Source organism: Grampus griseus (genome assembly GCF_964374135.1).
Source record: "Grampus griseus genome assembly, chromosome: 3".
Classification (NCBI taxonomy): Eukaryota; Metazoa; Chordata; class Mammalia; order Artiodactyla; family Delphinidae; genus Grampus; species Grampus griseus.
This window is the reverse complement of record NC_139019.1, coordinates 59837521-59860782: the sequence shown is the minus strand read 5'-3', so window position 1 is coordinate 59860782 and position 23262 is coordinate 59837521. Positions and strand designations below refer to the sequence as shown.

The 23262-nt window shown below is 38.7% G+C and overlaps 1 protein-coding gene across 1 annotated transcript in view; it reads right to left on the bottom strand.

Annotated features, from left to right (window-relative positions):
• The window catches only part of IQGAP2 (IQ motif containing GTPase activating protein 2), a 289265-nt gene that overhangs the window by 95285 nt on the left and 170718 nt on the right, over positions 1-23262 (bottom strand). The window contains exons 6-11 of the mRNA XM_082650860.1: positions 22329-22396; positions 21887-22000; positions 21133-21311; positions 18822-18909; positions 7158-7321; positions 3964-4124 (exon numbers count right to left, since the gene is read on the bottom strand). Of these exons, the coding sequence (XP_082506986.1) occupies positions 3964-4124; positions 7158-7321; positions 18822-18909; positions 21133-21311; positions 21887-22000; positions 22329-22396 (774 nt within the window). The remainder of the gene's footprint in view (positions 1-3963; positions 4125-7157; positions 7322-18821; positions 18910-21132; positions 21312-21886; positions 22001-22328; positions 22397-23262) is intronic.

Sequence of the window (23262 nt, the reverse complement as noted above, 5' to 3'; positions counted from 1 at the left end):
GTGGCACAGTGGTTAAGAATCCGCCTTCCAGTGCAGGGGACGCGGGTTCGAGCCCTGGTCCGGGAAGATCCCACATGCCACAGAGCAACTAAGCCCGTGCGTCACAACTACTGAGCCTGCGCTCTAGAGCCTGTGAGCCACAACTACTGAGCCCGCGTGCCACAACTACTGAAGCTCATGTGCCTAGAGCCTGTGCTCCACAACAAGAGAAGCCACCGCAATGAGAAGCCTGCGTACCGCAACGAAGAGTAGCCCCCTCTCGCCGCAACTAGAGAAAGCCCGCGTGCAGCAACGAAGACCCAACACAGCCAAAAATAAAATAAATTAAAAACAAAACAAAACAAAAAAACCCACTACAGAACCAATGTTACAACCATAAGCTAACATGAGTGAGCTATTCCAGACCGAAGTATAGAAACTCAATAGTTTAATTTGCCTGTGCATCTTTATACCAGGGAAATAAAGAGCAATCCTCTCTTTAAACTTAAAAAGCAACTCAGCTTTTTAAGTCACTCTGCAGTATGACTTCTGAATAGACCCTACGGATTTGCTAACAGCAGAGGTTCCAAGAAGTAAGATCACATTGAGTCTATAATTGTTTTCTTACTGCGACAGATTTTCTCAAAGTTATGCCTGCTCCAAGTACAAGACACTGAGGTGTCTTCTACTGAGTATAGCTTGGGAGAGAAAAACATCATTCAGAATGGGAAGTGGGGGAGATGATTCATTCTCTGTGCCTGAACAAGGCATCACCAAACACAGGCTTGAAATTGTTTCAGTGTCCTGTGTGAGATTTTCATCTTATCAAGAGTTATAAACCTAAGAAAATACTCTTCTATACTTACTAGTAGCAATATATACTAAATAATACTGACCACAATGACAATATGGATAAATGGCAACTTGCACTCGTTAGCATCCCTTATAGATGGGGACCATTCGATGAGAAAGTGCAAAATCCTTACAGGCATTTCACGCCTGACATTTAATGATGACCCAATGGGAATAAAATGAAAAAGCTTAAGGATGAACACAGAAAAAAACCCCAAAACCCACAATCACCCATCATTTCTTCAGAAATGAACAAATACTAGCCCAAGGGAAAAATTTTATGAATAACACAACATAGTTCTATAGGCAGATGCAGAGTAGGTGTTTTGTTGTGTGTGTTTGTTTTTGTGCTTTATAGATGAACAGAAAGGGGCCCGGCTAGGAAGAGTCCAACTTAGATATTTTTGGCTCCAAGGTTATATTCCTTTAACCACATCATGCTAGTTCTCAGAACAGATGACATTAGCTGGGGTGGGAGAAACATGCAAATAGTTCACGGAAGCACCCTCTATGGCAGGAAGGGCTTGGAAGCTCCAGTACTGTGCCAGGCGGAGACGGGTGATAGGCACCGCGTTCCTGGTGGTGAGAGAAGCATGCATAGGAGCAGATAAGCCAGAATGAACAGAGTGTTCAGATCCATCTCGGCTGAAGTATAAAATACAAGGAGGGGTGTAGCTGGAGCAAAGGGCAGAACACCACACTGAGGGTTAATTCAGATAAGAAGAGAGAACAATCAAATAGAGGAGCATTATAAACAGAGCTACATTTTAGAACAATTAATCTGGGAACAGGGCATGCCTAGAACCAATGCCAACCCTATGTCACTCTTGTGAGAACTGGACAAAACAACCTTTCTGGGAAAACACAGCCCCAAGGGCAGAAGCCATGGTAAACTGGTAGAGACTTGGTAAGAATTCATCCAGGTAGCCCTGCCCAGCACCCGTGTACTATGAAGTTGTACAACCATAAGGGAGAGGCCCAGTGTTCCTGAAACCTGAACACCTGCCAACTTGGGCTTCCAAGAACTGGGTTAAAAGCTGACATGGAAATTGAAATGTTGAGGCTGTGAAAAATCACTTGGGGCCATTGGAATGTTCAATACAAGAACCAAAGGGGGCCCTGGAATCTCATGTCGGTATTGGGTCACCCAGGTGACCCAGAAAGTGCTTAAATGAAATTTTTAAAAGATTATTTAAACAAACACAAATTTTAAAAGTGTTTCATACAGAATACTTGCCCTCTGAAGCTGTATCTGTGGCCCCAGCTGAAAATCACAGGCATAAAACTGGGTTTCAAATGGGGTTTGGGACTATTTCCTTAATAGGTTATTTGTAAATTGGGATGGGGGGAAGAGAGGATTTTTGATAATCAAAATGGGTGATTTGGAGGGAGGGGGGTACTGTCGTTTAGAGGGAAGTGGCCAGGGTTGCTCCATATGTGTCTTGATAATTATTTTATCAACAAGCCTCATTAGACTATTAGGCTTCATAAGGGAGTGACCAACTCTGCCGTCTCTAGCACTGAGAGAGCAGCAAAGCCTAGTTACATAAGAATGAATGAGAAGAGAAAAGACAGGGTAAGACCAATTTGGAGGTTATTACAAAAGCAAAGGTAAAATGTCTAAATGAGATGGTTGCTGGGAAAGGGAAACATCATGCAGAGGTATTGTGCACACATATTGGCTTCTGTTGGGGAGAAAAGTGAGCAGACTATTCACAGCACAGGGGTGCCTCACAGAGGGTCAGAGGAAAACTCAAGTTAACTCGAGTTTCTAAGCTTGGAGGAGAGGATGGTGCCATTAGTATAAACAGTGGAGGTAGAAATAAATTACCTTGGAAATAAACTCTGAGGAGTTATAGGAACAGGTGGTCAAATTTAAGTAGCGTAAGAGCATCAGTTTTTCCAAGATGACTAAAAACAAGGAAAAGCCACTGTTCTACTTTGGGGCCATTCTCTACATAGACAAGTGGTCAAACAGCATTTAAAAAAAAGTCTAACAAGTCTTTTTAATTTTTCCTGTACAACTGTACGTGACCCAAGAGAATTACCTATTTCAGCAGTTCCAGAACCAGTATCTTGACAACAGTGCTTTTGTCAAGATCTATGCAGACATCTCCCCCTGGTGGTCACAAGAATCCAAGATGGAAATTCACTCATTTTAACTTGGGCTTTTGTCTTAATCTCTAATGGGCTCCTTCTTCCCGCCCCTTAGTTTTCTCTCTAGATCTGCTATAGTGTTTTATAATTCTATCAACAATACTATCTAGTAGTTTATTTCAGGAACATGAAATAAAAGACACTAAGTTGAGATTGTTACCCACTGCCGTGATCCACTGTGGTCTCAGGATTCCTTTGGTTTAATCGTCAAAAGAATGTAGAGAATGGACTTGAGGACGTGGGCAGGGGGAAGGGTAAACTGGGACGAAGTGAGAGAGTGGCATGGACATATATACACTGCCAAACGTAAAACAGATAGTTAGTGGGAAGCAGGTGCATAGCACAGGGAGATCAGCTTGGTGTTTTGTGACCACCTAAAGGGGTGGGATGCGGAGGGTGGGAGGGAGACACAAGAGGCAGGGGATATGGGGATATATGTATACATATAGCTGATTCACTTTGTTATACAGCAGAAAATAACACAATATTGTAAAGCAATTATACTCCAGTAAAGACGTTAAAAAAAAAAAAAAAAGAATGGGGATTGGGGCCCAACTGCCCTACTTTGGGTCCACAAATCCAGATCCAGTTTCCTCATCAGTAAAACAAGAAAATTGGACTGGATGATTATTAAAGTTGTTTCCAACTCTTCTACATTCTGTCGTTTCCAAAAGAAGCCCAAGGGAAGGTATGCTTTCAACATGTATTTTTTGCCTATGAAATAATTTTTGCTAATGTCAAAGACAGTCAGTAACTGCCACGGGATCCTCCTTAGACTCTTTGTTCCCCTAAAAGGAATACTGTGAAGTAGGATTTGAACATTAGGATTCTCAGAACAAAGTAGACTGGCTTTCAGGAAAATAAGCATGGGTATATGGATTGTTTCAGGAAGGAACAAGTCCTTCAAATTGGTAGAACAAATCTACCAAACACATATTTCTGCACTGAAAGGAGTTTTGGAAAATGTTCCCTTACCGTTCCACGTATGTCTCGTCCAGACTGTTGAAGCCCATTGTTGGGCTTCTGAGTTGATTCTGCACAGACACAAGATCGTTGCTCTCCAAGGCCTGGTTGAGTAAAGCTACAGCAGATAGCATTTCCACTGCGATCAAGAGCTCCTCATGGGCCAAGTAGTTCTGTTGGAAAACATATGGCAGTATAAGACCCCCAAATCTACACAGCCCGTGTATGTGATGGGGGTTCAGAACGTACACTTCAAAGAATAAAGAAAAGTCAAAGATTGTGAGAATGCAGGACCCACAGGGCTCCCTGGCCACCTATCTTTCGTTGGCTTTAAAGAACACGTCAATGGCTTCTGGGTTTTCCTGAGATGATCATTTTGGGCGCTGAGTTAATTACAGTCCTCAGTTATGATTCCACAGACATCTGCATTGCCATAGCTGATTCCTACTCGCAGCTATTATATCGGCTGCTAACAGGCTCAATCTTACCAAATAATGAAGCCACAGATTAGATAACGTTGTTACTGTCTGCAAGTGCAAGGTTAAGATATTAGTATAGCTAATGATTTTCAGTTTGAATTAAGGGTAAGGAGAAGGGGAGAATTTCACCTAAAGATGATAATCCCAGAAAAGTAAATCAAAGTCTTTAAGCCAAGGATATTGATTTTAATTCCAAAAAAGTTAGTCTAAGTCACGTTTTTATAAATGGGTAGAAATTTTTAAACATACCCTAAGGTCTAGATATTTGAAGACATGTGAGGTAAATCTTAGTGAAAAGCAAGTAAGGATTGGGCTTACTTAAAAAGTACATCTCAGATTACAGAATACTTTCCCCCTTCAATGTTGTCTTCCTTTTAACCATTTTATACTGACTTGGCCCAACTTCAAAAGGGTTTTTTCTTCCATCATACTGAAGGAACATAGAGGGAGCATGAAAACAAATTTTTAAAAACCCTGATATCTATCTTTACATTTAGAATATTATATATTTCATATATGTAATGTTTATATTAAAATGCATTATAGCTGATTCTCCACAGAAATCTGTCAGCAAATTGATTTTAGACCAACAAAGCATAATTTTACGTTCCAAAGCAAATGGGAAGAAGGGTTTTTATAGGGAACATGTAAATTTTATCCAAATACCTTACATTAACTATGACTTTAACATATAAGGAAGGTATCAAATTACAGGTAAAGAGCAGAATGGAATCATTTGAGATTCACCACAACTATCTAAAGTGGTACACAGCCAAAAAGATAAGGACAAATAAAGAAAAAGGGGATGAATGTGCTAGAGTGTAAGTAGCCTTGGGCTTCAAAGCTAGAGAAACAGGGACCATAATATCAAGAGAACCTACGTGCAGCTTAAGGAAATAACTTATTTTTCTTTTATTACAAAATACAGTTGACCGCTGAGCAACACCGGGGTTAGGAGCGCTGAACCTCCACGCAGTTCAAAATCTGCGTATAATTAATCCTCCATATACCTGTCCCTCTGTACCTGAGGTACTGCGTCCCTGGATTCAGCCAACTGCGTATCATTTGGTAATATAGTACTTACTATTGAAAAAGATCCACATATAAGTGGTATGTGCAGTTCCTACCCGTTTAAGGGTCAACTCTAGTATCTTTCTATTTATAGAATCATGTCTTACTAAGCAAGGATAAGAAAACAAACCTTACTACCCAAGCCCTTTAGTGACATATACTTCATTAATTTTTGTAAAATAAAGAATGCCACTTATTTTTTGTTTTTTTTTAATTTTAATTTTTTGGGCTGCATTGGGTCTTCGTTGCTGCGCGCGGGCTTTCTCTAGTTGCGTTGAGCGGGGGTTACTCTTTGTTTCAGTGTGCGGGCTTCTCATTGCGGTGGCTTCTCTTATTGTGGATCATGGGCTCTAGGTGCACAGGCTTCAGCAGTTGCAGCATGTAAGCTCAGTAGTTGTGGCACGTGCGCCCTAGAGCACATGGGCTTCAGTAGTTGAGGCATGTGGGCTCAGTAGTTGTGGTTTATGAGCTCTAGAGTGCAGGCTCAGTAGCTGTGGCACACGGGCTTAGCTGCTCCGCGGCATGTGGGATCTACCCGGACCAGGGATTGAACCCGTGTCTCCTGCACTGGCAGGCAGATTCTTAACAACTAAGCCACCTACTTTTATTAATTTTTAATTCATGCAAACATTTATAGAGATTTTCATTTTTTAATTATTTTTCTTTTCTTATCATAAAAAACAAGATAATGCTATATATTTCAATTTCATTTTTTCCACTTAACAGTAGGGTGTGCAATCTGTTATTAGTTAAACGTGGTTTATCTTCTATATAGATATAGAAGATATCTGTAGTATCTTCGCAGTACTATAGATAATACTGTGAAACATCCTGGTATACCTGTGAACTGCCTGTTTGTGCGTTTGGCTTCCTCCTCTTCTGTTTTTTTTGGTGGAGCAGTACTGTTTTTGCTTTTCAGATTCATTGTCCTTCCATGTTTCCTTAGAAGTTTAATTATTTTTTACACTTAACCTTTCATACCGGCAATTTATTCTGTTATGTGTAGTGAGGTAATGTTTTCTTTCCCACATGGTTAAATACTTCTAAGGATTTCATTTGTTTCCCCATGTCTTTGAAATATTAGCTCTTTCATAATTGAAATTCTTGGTGCTGCTTCTAGTGCTGTTCATTCTGTTGCACTGTTTGGCTTAATCCTGTACTAGTGCATATGCTCTTATTTACTGTGACCTTATATGATTATTACTGCTTAATACTGTTAGCATTGCAAGGAGCACAGAATGACAAAAATCAAAGCCATGGTGCTAATGTTCTTGGTTGCAAATTTCTAGAAATGCAGATTCAGAGCTTATTTTTCTATATCAAAGAACATTAGATATTTAAAAATATATCAATATAGTTATTAACTTATCCCAAGTTCTCCAAAAATCACACAGAGAATGAGAACAACTAGTTTTCAATGTGTATTTGTGTAGAGCCCTGCCTGCATTTCCCACCTATGCTCTCAGATGCTTTAAGGAGATGAAAAGCAGGAGTTAAAGAGGAAGGTGGCCATGGAATTGGTACAGGGAGGCCAATGAGACCAGGGATTGATACAAATTAAAGACACTACACTCCCACTCACCTTCCCTCAACAGCACTCCTCATTGCTAGGACTCAGAATTAACATCTCTGTACCTGGAGTCTCCTCTGACTTACCATAGCGTTCTGTTTCTGGAGGTTGAAAAGTTCATTCTGATACATTGCACCAGCAAAGGGATAAACAGTGGGCAGCTGGGCCTCTGGTTTCTGCAGTGCAAGCAGTGTGTATTCAGGGTCACCTTCCCGAATAACAGTGTTGATGTGGTCCACTGCAGCCAGCCCTGAGGGTAGAGTGACATTCTGTCAGAACCTGTGCCTTTCCCACTGCAGTCTGACCCAACCAGTCCATATATCCAAGTATTAGAACCTAAGTAGTTACTTTCCATGAACTCTGAAAAGCTGTCGTTGGATGGTAAGCAAAGCCTTGGAAATGGTAGCTTGTAATTGGAAGTCACTCTAATCCTTGCAGCTAGTCCCTAAAAGAACCTCAGCATTGATAGAGCTGGAGTTATGAGGTCATTCCTGCCTAGCATGACTTCCCTACAAAATCCTTCCTTTCAGGACCAGCTTTGGAACCATCTCTCCATGAAGCCTTCACAGTGCTCCAGTTCCTGAAGACTTCACACTTTGGGAATCCTGCAGTCATTGCTCTTTACGGCTCTTTGTGTGTAAGCACTGCCTCCCCAAGGAGATTAAAGACATGTGAAGACCAGAGAAGCAAGGACTTGCCCTATGGCTCTATCCTCCCTCTATATCAGCACCATGGGAAACCCACAGGAGGCACTCGGACACACTGCCGCTTGATATGGAATAGTTATTAGTTCTCCAAATATGCTCTCATCTCTTGTGTTCTGTAAAGTGTGATTCTTAGGGAAAAATAATTTCAGATATGTTTTTAAAAATATTACAACCAGAATTCATATGATTACATAATTCTGTGTTAGCACGGTAGTCCCACGTGTTAGTATGGTTCTAAGAACCCCAGTGGATGCCTGAAACCATGGATAGTACCAAACCATTTATGTACTGTTTTTTTTTCTGTATATACATACCTGTGATAAAGTTTAATTTTTAAGTTAGGTAAAAAGATTAATAATAATAACTAATAATAAAAAGAATTGTAATAACATAAGTGGTCTCTCAAAATATCTTTTTTTTATTGAGGTATAGTTGACTTACAATATCATATTATTTATAGGTGTACAACATAGTGATTCAATATTTTTACAGATTATATACCATACAAAGTTATTATAATATTAACTATATTCCCTGTGCTGTACATTACATTCTTATGACTTCTTTATTTTATACTGGTAGTTTGTACCTCTTAGTCCCCTTTACCTATTTCTCCCATCCCATCCACCTCCCTTCTGGCAACAACTAGTTTGTTCTCTGTGTCTATGATTTTGTTTCTGTTTTATTTATTCATTTGTTTTGTTTTTTAGATTCCACACATACATGAAAACACATAGTATTTGTCTTTTTCGGTATGACTTATTTCACTTAGCATAATACACTCCAGGTCCACCATGTTGTCACAAATGGCAAGATTTCATTCTTTTTTTTTTTCTGGCTGAGTAATATTCTATTGTATATATATACACCACATCTTTATCCACTCATTTGTTGATGGATACTTAGGTTGCTTCCATGTCTTGGCTATTTAAAATAATACTACAATAACATTGGGGTATATGTATCTTTTTGAATTAGTGTTTTCATTTTCTTTGTATAAATATCCAGGAGTGCAATTGTGTAGGTTCCATTTTTAATTCTTTGAGGAAACTCCATATTGGTTTCCATAGCAGCTGTGCCAATTTATATTTACCAACAGTGCACAGGGTTCCCTTTTCTCCACATCCTCACCACAACTTGTTATTTCTTGTTTTTTGATGATAGCCATTCTGACAGATGTGAGTTGATCCCTGATCATGGTTTTGATCTGCATTTCCCTTTTCATTAGTAATGTTGAGTATCTTTTCATGTACCTGTTGGTATCTGTACCTCTTCTCTGAAAAAATGTCTATTCAGGTCCTCTGCCCATTTTTAAATTAGATTGTTGTTTTCTGAGACTGAGTTGTATGAGTTCGTTATGTATTTTGGTATTATTCTTTTACTGGTCATCATTTGCAACTATGTTCTCCCATTCAGTAGAATGCCATTTCGTTTTGTTAATGGTTTCCCTTCCTGTGCCAAAGCTTTTAGTTTGATATGGTTCCATTTGTTTATTTTTGCTTTCGTTTCCCTTGTCTCAGGGGATAGATCCAAAAAAATATTGCTAAGGCCAATGTCAAAGAGCGTACTGCCTATGTTTTTTTCTAGAAGTTTCATGGTTTCAGGTCTTACATTTAAGTTCTAATCAATTTTGAATTAATTTTTGTATAAGGCATGAGAAAATGGCCTGGTTTCATCCTCTGACATGTAGCTGTCTGGTTTTCCCAACATCACTCTTTCTCTGTTGTATATTCTTGCCTCCTCTGTCATAGATTAATTGACCATATGTATATGGGTTTATTTCTGGGTTCTCTATTCTGTCCCATTGATCTGTGTGTCTGTTTTTGTGCCAATACCGTACTGTTTTGATTATTATAGTAGTAGAGTTTGAAGCCAGGGAGGATGACACAGCTTTGTTGTTTTTCTCAAGATTGCTTTGGCAATTTGGGGTCTTTTGTAGGTCCATACAAGCTTTAGCATTATTTTTTCTAGTTCAGTGAAAATGCCACGGGTATACTGATAGGGATTGCATTGAATCTGTAGATTGCTTTGGGTAGAATGGACATTTTAACAATATTAATTCTTCCAATTCATGTGAATGAAATATATTCCCATTTATTTGTGCATTATTTCTTTCATTAATGTCTTCTAGTTTACAGAGTACAGGTCTTTCACCTCCTTGGTTCAATTTATTCCTAGGTATTAGATTTTTTTGATACAACTGTAAATTGTTTTCTTGTTTTCTCTTTCTGATGGTTCATTATTAGTGCATAGGAATGCAACAGATTCTGTATATTAATGTTGTATCCTGCAACTTTATTGAATTCATGTATTAGTTCTAATGGTTTTTTGGTGGAGTCTTTAGAGTATTATATATGTAGAATCATTTCACTTGCAAATAGTGACAGTTTTACTTCTTCCCTTCCAATTTGGATGCCTTTTATGTCTTTTTCTTATCCGGTGTTGTGGCTAGGGCTTCCAATACCATGTTGAATAAAAGTGGTGAGATGGGCATCCTTGTCTCATTCCTGATCTTAGAGGAAAAGCTTTCAGCTTTTCGGCACTGAGTATGTTAGCTGTGGGTTTGTTGTAAATGGCCTTTATTATGTTGAGGTATGTTCCCTCCCCACCCATTTTGTTGAGAGATTTTGTCAAATGCTTTTTCTGCATATCATCATGTGATTTTTAGCTTCATTGTGTTAATTTGTATATCACATTGATTGGTTTGTGCATACTGAACCATCCTCACATCCCTGGAATAAACTCCACTTGACCATCATGTATGATCTTTTTAATGTACTGATGAACTCAGTTTGCTAATATTTTGTTGAGGGTTTTTGCATCTATGTTCATCAGGAATACTGACCTGTAATCTTCTCTTTTTTTGCAGTGTCTTTGTCAGGTTTTGGTATCAGAGTAATGCTGCCCTCATAGAATGAATTTGTAGTGCTTCCTCCTCTTCAAATTTTTGGAATAATTTGAGAAGGACAGGTATTAACTCTTCTTTAAATGTTCAGTAGAATTCACCTGTGAAGCTGTCTGATCCTGGACTTTTGTTTGTTGGGAGTTTTTGTTTTTGTTTTTTTAATTACTGACTCAACTGCATTACTAGTGATCAGTCTGTTCAGATTTTCTTTTTCTTCCTAATTCAGTCTTGGAAGATTTTATGTTTCTAGGAATTTATACATTTCTTCTGGGTTGTCCACTTTGGCTTATAATTCTCTGTAGTATTCTCTTATGATTCTTTGTATATCTGTGATATTGGTTGTAACTTCTCTTTTACTTCTAATTTTATTGATTTGGGTCTTTTTTTCTTGATTGAGTCTAAGGGTTTATTAATTTTGTTTATCTTTTGAAAAAAACAGTTCTTAGTTTCACTGATCTTTTCTACTGGGTTTTTTTTGTTTTGTTTTGGTCTCTATTTATTTCTACTCTGATCGTTGTTATTTCTTTCCTTCTACTAACTTTGGGCTTTGTTTATTCTTCTTTTTCTAATTCCTTTAGGTGTAAACTTAGGTTGTTAATTTGAGATTTTTCTTCTTTCTTGAAATAGGCCTGTATTCCTATATACTTCACTCTTAGATCTGCTTTTGCTATGACCCATAAATTTTGGCAAGTTGTATTTCTATTTTCATTCATCTCAAGCTATTTTTTGATTTCCTTACTGACCCATTGGTTTTTTTAGTAGCATGTTGTTTAGTCTCCACATGTTTGTGTTTTTTCCAGTTTTCTTCCTGGAATTGATTTCTAGTTTTATACCATTATGGTCAGAAAAGATGCTTGATATAATTTCTATCCTCTTAAATTTGCTGAGACTTGCTTTGTGGCCTAGCATGTGATCTGTCCTGGAGAATGTTTCCTGTGCACTTGAAAAGAATGCATATTCTGCAGTTTTGGGATAGAATGTTCTATAGGTATCTATTAAGTCCATCTGGTCTAATGAGTCATTTAAGGCCACTGTTTCCTTATTGATTTTTGGTCTAGATGTTCTGTCCATTGATGTATGTAGGGTGTTAAAGTTTCCTACTATTATTGTATTATTGTCAATTTATCTCTTTATGTCTGTTAATATTTGCTTTACATATTTAGATGCTCCTATGTTAGATGTATGTATGTTTAAATATCACATCCTCCTTTGGATTGACCTCTGTATCATTATGTAATGTCCTTCCTTATCTCTTGTTATAATCTTTGTTTTAAAGTCTATTTTGTTTTACATTTGGCAGGGCATATATGTACATGTCACTCTCACTTTGTCCCAGATTACCCTTCCCCCTCCCCGTGTGGATAGGGAGGGTGGGAGGGAGGGAGATAAAAGAGGGAAGAGATATGAGGATATGTGTACATGTATAGCTGATACACTTTGTTATAAAGCAGAAACTAACACACCAGTGTAAAGCAATTATACTCCAATAAAGATGTAAAATAAATAAATAAATAAAGTCTATTTTGTCTGATATGTGTATTGCTACCCCTGCTTTTTTTTTCCATTTCCATTTGCATGGAATATCTTTTTCCTTCCCTTCACTTACAGTCTCTGTTGTCTTTATCTCTGAAGTGAGTCTCTTGTAGGCAGCAAATAGATGGGAATTTTTTTTTTTTAAATCAATTCAGCCACCTTATGTCTTTTGATTGGGGCGTTTAGTTCATTTATATTTAAAGTGATTATAGATAGGTATGTACTTATTGCCATTTTGTTATTTGTTTTCTGGTGGTTTCTGTAGTTCTTCTCTATTCTTTTCTTTTAAACTCTGTGGTTTGATGATTTTGTTTAGTGTTATGTTTGGGTTCCTTTCTCTTCTTTCTTTATCTTTTTTTAAATTTTTGGTTTGTGGTTACTATGAAGTTTATACACATACATATATATAGATCTCAACGTATCTCTAGCCCTAGTCATTTAAATTCAAATACACTGTAAAAGCTCTACATGTTTTACTCCCCCTCCACATTTTGTTTTTGATGTCATATTTTACAACTTTTTGTGTATCCCTTAATAACTTATTGTAGCTATAGTTGATTTTATGACTTTTGCCTTTTAACCCTCAACTAGCTTTTTAAGTGGTTGATCCACTGCCTTTACCATATACACTTGTCCCTTGGTATCCATGGGAGAAGGTTCCAGGGCCTGCTGTGGATACAGAAATCTGCAGACACTCAAGTCCCATAGTCAGCCCTCTGTAACCACAGATCCACATCTGTGCGTTCAACCAACCTCAGATCATATAGTACTGAATGTACTTATTGAAAAAAAAATTCATGTATAAGTTTAAACCTGTGTTGTTCAAGGGTCAAATGTATTTGCCTTTACTAGTGAGATTTTTCCCTTCATGTATTTTCTTATTTCTTGTTATTGCCTTTGTTTGGTTTTGCTTTTGCTGGGTTTTTTGTTTTGTTTTGTTTGTTTTGGTAAAGAAGATCCTTTAACATTTCTTGTGAGTTTAGTGGTGATGACCTCTTTTAGTTTTTGTTTATTGGGGAAATTCTTTCTCTCTCCTTCATTTCTGAAGGATAACTTTGCCTGGTACAGTATTCTTGTTTGTAGGTTTTTGTTTGTTTTGTTTTTGTTTATGTTTTTCCTTTCAGCAGTTTAAATGTATCATGCAACTCCATTCTGGCCTGCAAAGTTTCTGCTGAAGTATCAGCTGGTAGCCTCATGGAGGTTCCCTCAAATGTGACTCTTTGTTTTCCCCTGTTGCCTTTAAAATTCTCTATCTTTAAATTTTGCCATTTTAATGATGACATGTTTTGGTGTGGGTCTCTTTGGGTTCATTTTGTTTGGGACTCTCTGTGCTTCTTGGACCTGGATATGTTTCTTTTCCCAGGTTATGGAAGTTTTCAGCCATTATTTCATCAAACATATTTCCCCTTTCTTTCTCTTCTTCTAAACCCCTATAATGCTAATGTTAGTACACTTGATGTTGTCCCAAAGGTCCCTAAACAATTCCTTTTTTTTTTTTTTTTTGCGGTACGCGGGCCTCTCACTGTTGTGGCCTCTCCCGTTGCAGAGCACATGCTCCAGACGTGCAGGCTCAGCGGCCATGGCTCACGGGCCCAGCCGCTCCGTGGCATGTGGGATCTTCCCGGACCGGGGCACGAACCCGTGTCCCCTGCATCGGCAGGCGGACTCCCAACCACTGCGCCACCAGGGAAGCCCACGATTCCTATTTTTAAAAACTTTGTCTTATGGATATTCTGATTGGGTGATTTCCACTATTCTGTCTTCCAGGATGCTTATGTGTTCTTCTGTATCACCTAATCTGCTGTTGATTCCCTTTAATGTATTTTTCATTTCAGTAATTATATTCTTCAGCTTGATTGGTTCTTTTTATACTTTCTAATTCTTTGTTGAAGCTTCACTGTGTTCCTCTATTTTTCTCCAAAGTTCAGTGAGCGTTTTAATGACTGTTACTTTGAACTGTTTATCATAAAAGTTACTTATGTCCACTTCATTAGGGTTCTCCCACCCTGGAGGTTTCACCTTGTTCTTTCATTTGGAACATTTTCCTCATCTTCTTTGACTTTCTGTGTTTGTCTCTATGAATTAGGCAAAACAGGTACCTCTCCTGGTCTTCAAGGTGTGCCCTTATGTAGGAGTGCTTCCACGCAGTCTGTATATGTTGAAGCCAGAGTTAGATTAGGGGGCATGCTGGTGCAGCCTCGGTAGGCTGGACAGAACACCAGGCACTTTTCAATATGCTGTTTCTGTGCTGGCACTCAGAGCGAGTAAGTATATGCATGAACCCTTTAAGAGGGCGTCTGGGTTTCCAACAGCCCTCTGGCTCTCCTGGTAGTAAGCCCCACTGGTTTTCAAAAAGCAGTTAAGTAGGCTCATCTTCCTGGTGCTGGTCCCCAAGGCTGGAGTGCCCAATGTGGGGCTTGAAGCCCTTGCTCATTAGGGAGGACCTCCATGTTTGTGACCTTCCTTTCCGCCTGTGGGTCACACACTGGGGGTATGGGCGCAGACTAGATCACTTCTCTTTCCCTCCTCCTTGTCTTGATGTGGTTTTTCCTTTATATCCTTTTTTTTTTTTTTTTCAGTATGTGGGCCTCTCCCGTTGCGGAGCACAGGCTCTGGACGCACAGGCTCAGCGGCCATGGCTCACGGGCCCAGCCGCTCTGCGGCATGTGGGATCTTCCCGGACCGGGGCACAAACCTGTGTCCCCTGCATCGGTAGGCGGATTCTCAACCACTGGGCCACCACCAGGGAAGCCCCCTTATATCCTTTTTTAAAAGATTTTAGTTTATTGAACTATAACTGATTTACAATGTTGTGTTAGTTTCTGCTGTACAGCAAAGTGATTCAGTTATATATGTATGTATATATGTATACATACATATATATATATTCTTTTTCATATTCTTTTCCATATTCTTTTCCATTATGGTTTATTACAGGATACTGAATATAGTTCCCTGTGTTATACAGTAGGACCTTGTTGTTTATCCATTTTTCCTTTATATCCTTAATTTTATAAAAGCTGTTCTGCTAGTCCTCAGGTCATTCTCAGAGAGAGTTGTCCTATATGTTGGTGTAGTCTTGGTGTGTCCTTGGCAGGAAGTGAGCTCAGGGTCTTCCTACTCTGCCATCTTGATCCTGCCTACTCAAAATGTTTTATTGTACAAATTTAATGTCTTTTCCAACTTAACTAAGCACTTATCATACACAGTGGCCTTAACTTTTACAGTTGAAGGTCCACCAGCAAAATTAGCACAGATTGTTTTCCTTCTTCACAATGTCACAGAAGATTCGTTCTTACTGTAGATCTTAGCAACTTCACCATACAATTTTTTTCTTTCTTTATTGAGAACTTTCACCTTTTCACTTAAAGAAAGCACTTTATAGCTTCTCTGGCATATCTGAATTGCTAGTATCACTACTCTTGAGCTTTTGGGCCATTATTAAGTAAAATAAGGGTGACTTGAACACAAGCACTATGGTACTAGACAATCTGGTAACTGAGATGGCTACTAAGTGACTAAAGGGCAGGATATACTGGACAAAGTGATGGTTCACATGCCAGGTGGAATGGTGCAAGATTTCGTCATGCTACTCAGAACAGCATGTAACTTAAAAGTTATGAATTATTTCTGGAATTCTCCATTTAATATTTTCAGACTGCAGTTGACTACAGGTAACTGAAATTGCAAAAAAACGAAACTGTGGATAAGGGGGAGACTACCGTATCATTTAACCTTAAAAAAAAAAAAAAAAGGCCCCGATCACAGAAATGCCTTGGTTTACATCATCTGATCCAACCAGAAGCTCTGTGACGTCTCTACCAGTTATGATGTTCAGATTACAGAGACCCAAATTTTAGTGACCAAATGCAAGGTGCTTGGAACAGTAAATTCAGCATAGTTTCCAGAAAACAGAAATGGATTTGCTGACCAAATGGAAGAATGAGCGATGAACTCTGCCACCAGGCAATAGCAAACTGGACAGAACCAGCAGGATTTTGCCCTATAAAGAAGGCTTCAGGGTAGTAGAAATAACACAGACCCATAGATTTGTAGATCTTTTCAAGGATTAGTCTGTCTCCCTAATACATGACTAGACTACAGCTAAGATTATTCTAACCCTTTTTAACAGATGACAATTTATCTTCTCTAACTATATTCACAAGGAGCTATGCTCAATAACTTTTCTACTGAGACACATCATTTAATAGCAGGAAATACAACTAATGCAACCTTTCATGCCACACCCCAGAAAATTTACACTTTTAGAATAAGTTAGAATAAGACCCTAAGGACCCAAACCCTTTTTTCTATTCTTAGAACTAGTATGATAAATGAAAGAATTCCAGAAAGGAAGGTCAGCGGTTGTTTGTCATGTTTGCTGCTCTGTTAAAGCTATCCGAGGCCTTGCAGTTGTGTCTCTGATTACTCTGAATAGGACCTTGCTTCACCTTTGAAAACTCTATTATATGAGTTTGGAAAACTGGATGGTAAAATATTACGAGAAAAATTATATCCTTTAAAACACTCTTAAGGAACCATTTCTCCTAAAAAAATAAAGTAAGCTTAACCACTCTTTTACACTCTGCATTTAACAAAATTTCAAGCCCTAATCTTAACAGAATATATATAGTGAATGAAATGCATGTACCAAACCCCAAAGTTAAATGATTGCAGTTCAAACAAACCTGAAGCCCCCGACAACAGATTTCGTGACATTACCATCGAAGTTTTCACTTCTGTCATTACCATGGCTGCTACAAGTGTAGACACCTTAACATTTTAATATAATAAGCTCTATGGTTGGGGAAAAGCTCGTCAAGTAGTTACACTGACATATTTTAAAGCACACAATCGTCTCATTGTCATGTCACTGGCTAAAATATGCTTTAGACGATTTTTTTCAAGACTATTTTTAGTATTACTGGACCATAAATTTTCCAATGGGGAGAGATCAAAACCTTCAGAATAATCATGTTCTAAGCATGTAAAGCCATTAAACACTGCAATGCCCTTCATATTTTAGCTGGTTATGCATTAGGGCAGATCATCTCATGACTCTTACTTAAAAGTGGAAAAAAAAAGTATAGTCTTTTTGGCATCAAATTTGTGGTCAGGAAATTATGTCATTTAGTAGAGTATTGAAACAGTTATATAAGGCATTTTATTTAACATGAAAAAGAAATCGATTTTAGTGGTTATAAACATTTCAAAAACAAAGGCTGGCACAAAGCTATGGAACCATTTCCCCACTAAGCTTATGAACCTCAGAGGTATTGCTCGCAATATTAGTTTCTTCCTGTAATTCATTTCTGCCAAGCATAATGAAATTCTCACTTTTCAAACAGAGCAGAAAGAGAAACTTGAAACTGTGCTTCATGTATCATCACCAACATCTTCAAAATTTAATAAGAATAAAAGAATAGGAACACACATCTCAAAACGTCGTGTTCCCTTAAAAAATAGTTATCCTAGCGCTCTCCACAGTTGTAAATGGAGGTAAATTCTCAAACCCACTCAGTTGTTAACTCCTAGACCTTTCTATCAATTTTCTCTGGGCCTCCTTGATCACTGTTTGAAGCCTTTAAAATATGTCTCTACCAGCAACTTAGGAGTGAACTCCTGGGTAACACCTATAGGTGTGCGTTTTCTTGAAGGTGGTAAGAGCCATAGAGAACATTCAAAGCTTATCTAGGAGGTTACGATGAGGGTTTAGGACTACTGGAATTAGTGGACACCCCAGATTTAAACTTGGCAGATGGTTCAGATGTTTTATTAAATTACATGGGCTAACTGGTGTTTGATGTATTTGTTTTTTGGGTATATATGGGTTATTTAGGTTGACCTAGGGGACATAAATGCCAAAGAGAATTCCTTACTGCCTCAAGTAAAAATAAATTTTATTACAGAGAGGAAAAAGACTAATAAAGAAATTAATATATCTAAGCTTGCATATACTTATTTTAATTACCCAAGTTTTCTGTTCTTTATAGTCACACAACTAGGTACCAAGGAGAACTGTCCTGTGTGACTCCATAGAGTCTCAGGGATGCGGGATTCAAACCTGCCATCACGTGATTTATAGGCCTGTCAAGTCTTATTCACTTGCACCAAAGCTACAAAAGCGGTAAGAAAACAATTCTTACAAACTACAGACTACTGATTGGGAAGTAATAAAAAGCAGGGGTGTCAATAATAGCTTTTACGGTTCCAATCGAATGCCATAACATGATCATGGGCAAGGAATGACAATCCTTAACTCATAATCTTTACTAAATAACCTTTAAGATTAGCCCAATAAGGGACAGGTTCAAAATATGACATACACTGTACCTATGATGAAACAGGAAGGTACAGTCAAACTAGCTTCAAGATGCTTTGAGATACTTTGCATGGACTGGGGACAAGACAGCCAGAAAAGCTCCATGGAAAACTGGCAGATGGTAACACCAGAATTAAGAGCAACACTGACTGACTTTTAGTGGATTTTTCACCATATCAGGCATTTTTACAAGGATACAAGTTAAGAGTTTTGCTGAGATTTGGATAAGGAAAATTTGCATCTTCTAGAAGTATCCATTTCCTTCATATGATCCATTACTCACTGTTGACTTTATTGATATTGCCTTGGATTTCTGCTTGTGTCAGCAATTCTTCATATGCATCTCTTTCTTCTTCTGAAATACAGTTATTCTGCAAAACAAAGGCTTCATTGATTCCTGAAGTTAAATATTTCCAAAGCTCGATATTCAAAAGCAAAAACTTAAAGAGTGCTAAAAACCACTTGCTAATATTCATGTAAACTCAATACAAGCATTTAAGAGTGCCTGATCTGTGCAGGGCACTAGGGTTAGCTAAGCCGGCAAGGGTTACAAAGATGAACAACAGACCCAGTGACTCTCTGTAAAAGTCTAACTGTCTAATGTGCAAAACATTAGGTTGGACCACTTGATATTGACATTTTTTTGTAGATCAAAACCAGATGATTATTGGCAATTTCATCTGATTCAGTCTAATAAAATCAAGAACACAAATAACAAATACACACAGCAGAACAAAATATATTCTAGGGAAGTACATACTTGGTTAGAAAGAAAACTTTAAGAAGAGACAACAGTTGAGGAGGGCCTGAAGAAGAGAGTAATATTCAAGGCGGAGAGGAGAGAGCAGGACGTAGACAACAGGATTTGGTCACAAAGGTGGGAAACTTGGCATGTCGGGCTATAGCACAGAGTGTATGTCTAGGGTTAGCCAAAAAGATGGGGAGGTAGGTTGGGAATCCTGGAGCCTTTTAATGCCAACAGGAGGACCTGTACTTGCAGTAGGGAATCAGGGGAGGTTTTTGGTGGGATGACATCAGATCTGTAGCTAAAGATTAATTTTGCAACCTTAGCTCTGAGAGGGGGTGGCCTGGAGAATGATAGGAAGCAGTGGGGCCCATGGGGAAGGTGCTGAGACAGCCCTGAGACAAGGTCAGGAGGGGCAGGGCCGAGGCAAGGGCGGTGAAACTAGAAGATAGGTGATGGAGGTCAGCCTGTCAAGAAAAGGCAGAAGACAGTGATGGATGGGACATGGGGGACATAAAAAGCAACAATGTGGGAGTCATTCCAAAGGGAAGTCAGCAAGAGGCATGCACAGGAGAAAGGCAGGGTGAGGATGAGCACGCTTCTGATGTGGTGGGGGGCAAAGCCAGTGGGACACAGAGATGAAGGTATCTGGAGGAGCTTTAGTGGGGCCTGGTATCAAGCTGACAGCTGATTTCTTCAACAAGTGGATGAGCTCAATGGAGGAAGAACAGAGAGAGGAGTGATTCAATGACAGACTTGGAAGAATCCCTATATTTGGAGGGAGGAATAGGCAGAGACATTAAAAGATGCAGAAGAGAACCACAAGCATAGAAGGCAGGCGGGGCAGCGTGAGGTAAGTGTGCCAATGTTGGCAGAAGCCACCCACTGAGAAAAGGTTGGGATAAACGGGTTACTTTGGGTAATAGAGCTGAAGCTGATATGGCAAGAGTTGAAGGAGAGGAAAGTTGGCGAGGAAGTGGAATCTCGGAGTGCAACGTTTTTAATAAGACAGGAGATGGGATATATGAAGTGAGGGTCAGTAGCCGGCTGCCTTGTCGAGGAGAGAAACCACTTCCTCAAATATGAGGGGAAACTATGGGGAAAATATGAGGAAAGCAGATTCAAAAACATCTTCTCTAAACTTCACCACACCCAATTATTAGCCTCTAGTAATAAATCTGAAGGTAAGTCGCCTAATACAAGGTTGGTGATACCCAACAAGGGAAGATCTTTATTTGCTGCTTCTACACCTTCTAGGTAAGTTTTCAACATGACCTTCCATCCTTATGACCTGTAATATTCATCATAAAAAGAAACCTAATTTCCTTATGGAGTGCATGGTCTTCTTCAACCCTTACATTTCACCCAAACCAATGGTCTGTGGCTAGAGAGACCACAGCCAGCAAATTTAAAAGTATCCCTTGCTGGGAGTTCCCTGCTGGCGCGGTGGTTAAGAATCCACCTGCCAATGCAGGGGACACGGGTTCGATCCCTGGTCTGGGAAGATCCCACATGCTGCGGAGCTACTGAGCCCGTGTGCCACAACAACTGAGCCCACGTGCCGCAACTACTGAAGTCCACGTGCTCTAGGGCCTGCGTGCTGCTACTACTAAAGCCCATGCTCCGCAACAAGAGAAGCCACTGCAATGAGAAGCCCGCGCACCGCAACAAAGAGTAGCCCCTACTTGTCACAACTAGAGAAAGCCCGCGTGCAGCAACGAAGACCCAACGCAGCCAAAAATAAGTAAAATTAAAAAATAAAATCACTTGTAACATTACAGCTTTTTCAAACTAGCAATGCATAACTATGCTTATTACTGTATTGATCACTCAGAATCTCATTGAATACCTTCAGCCTTGCATTTTCCTCTTTTCTCTTCTTGGCTTCCCAGAGTTCCTTCTGATATTCCTGTGCAAGGTTGTCATCCACTAAAGTCAAAACTGCATTTGGGTTTCTTAGTGTTATAATGGTCTGCTCGGTTATTCCTTTTTCGATAGCTTCATTAATGGCTATAACTGCAGCATGCACTGCAAAGTAAAGAGAAAAAAAGAACTTTATCAACAAAAGACAACATGGGCAGGTGTACTGGCCCTGCAGAACTTAAGCAGTTTTACTTTCTTTCTTGGGGTCCGATAAAGCATTCAAAAAAGAGACCTCAGACACATCACAGAGCATCCCTCTGACAACCTCCCCATCTGCCCATCTATCTTGGGTCCTGTCTCGGTGTCTGTTATGTAATGCCTATTCATTTATTCGACTTGCACTGAACGTCTAAAATGAATCAAGTACTATGGGTTGACATGGAAAGACTCACAGCAGTGAGTACCCTGCCACTGAAATTTAAGGACGTAGCAGAGAAATGTTCTGGAGAATGAAGACATTTCTCTAACGTCTTAAATCACATTACACAAGTGGATGTCTAGAGTCCAAAGTTAATTACTTGGTTATGTTCTGATGTGCTCAAACTAACCACCTATAATACATATAATAAAAAATTTTAGGGTGCTTATAATATCTTCTAAATATTCTATTTCTTATAACCAAAATCAAGAATAGGTTAAGTCTCACGTCATCGGCAAGTTTGAATTTTAAGTAGACTTACGTGCAGCTTCATCCACGGACAGCTCATTAGCCAGAATACCACCTATTTTGCTGAAAGATGGCATCTGTATTCCATATTTCTCAAGCTCCTTTCTCATATTACTGATTTCCTCTTCTGAAAAAGAACAACAATAAAAAAATCAATGAAAGCCACAGAGATGGAGGCAGGAATGAATATATTTGTGTTAAGAAATGTCTTCATCAAGAACACGGGGTCAGTTCTAAACAAGAAACTTAGGAAGAAACCAGCCTTGGTTTCTCATTTCACAAATGTGGGGAAACAGAAACCCTATAGAGTATAAACAAGATAAAAAGCAAGTTTTCTCCTCTGATCAATATAAGAAAAAAAAAAGGGAATCAATAATATCGAAATGAAAAAAAAATATTGCTACATTTTCTTAATAACCATATTATAAAAAAATTATCAAGATACGGAATAGTACCTGTGAAGTCTACTTTGCCCAACAAATCCTGGATCTGGGGTGCAATTCCTAGTTTGAACAGATACAAACTGAAAGAGAAACCATAAAACTGTCAGGAACTTTATCATGTAGATCTTAGAGCTAGAAATTACATAAATCTTAAGGGCTTTTTTAGTTGAGAAACACCAAAGAGATCATCTCATCTAATCCATCTAATTCATCTAATTCATCTTACAGATGAGGAAACTGAGTCCCGAGGTAACACAGTCCCTAGTGGGACCAGGACTAGAAGCCCAGTCAATGTCCCAAAGACTGGTCCTCTGTAGTACACAGCACTTCCACAGGACCAACTAACCTAATCACCCAGTTGTAGGGAGAAAAAGAAACACAATTAACACAAAACAGCAAGCAACAAACGCAGTAAACATTTCTTTGGATATTATCAACACATGATTTTAATTTGTTTAGAATATAGCTCAAATTATATTTTCCTTTTCATTCCTATATACGCCTCCAAGTACCATATAACCCTTGAGGAAACATTTGTCTTATACATTCTGAAACAGTAAATAGAGTAGCAAGACTACTGGTGGATGGAATGATGTTAAAGACAAACCATGATGTGGATATATTAATAAATGGAAGATGCAGAGCAAAGTATACACATTTTTAAAAAATTCAATAGGAAGCAATGATGGTCCCCAACCAGCCTATAATTGGACGAAAGAAGCTGACATCTAAATTCTACCAAAGAAGATGAAAATATATGGTTATAGGACTTTTCACTTCATCACTGAGCCATAGTTTCTGATCCATATTTGTCTTAACCTTCCCAGCCCCCAAGATTAATTCTACAGCCCAACTAAAAAATTCTGTATTTACTTAATATCAGTTCTGACAGATTTATAACTTAGGAGATTTAATAAGAATTTAGAATTACATATAACATATATGG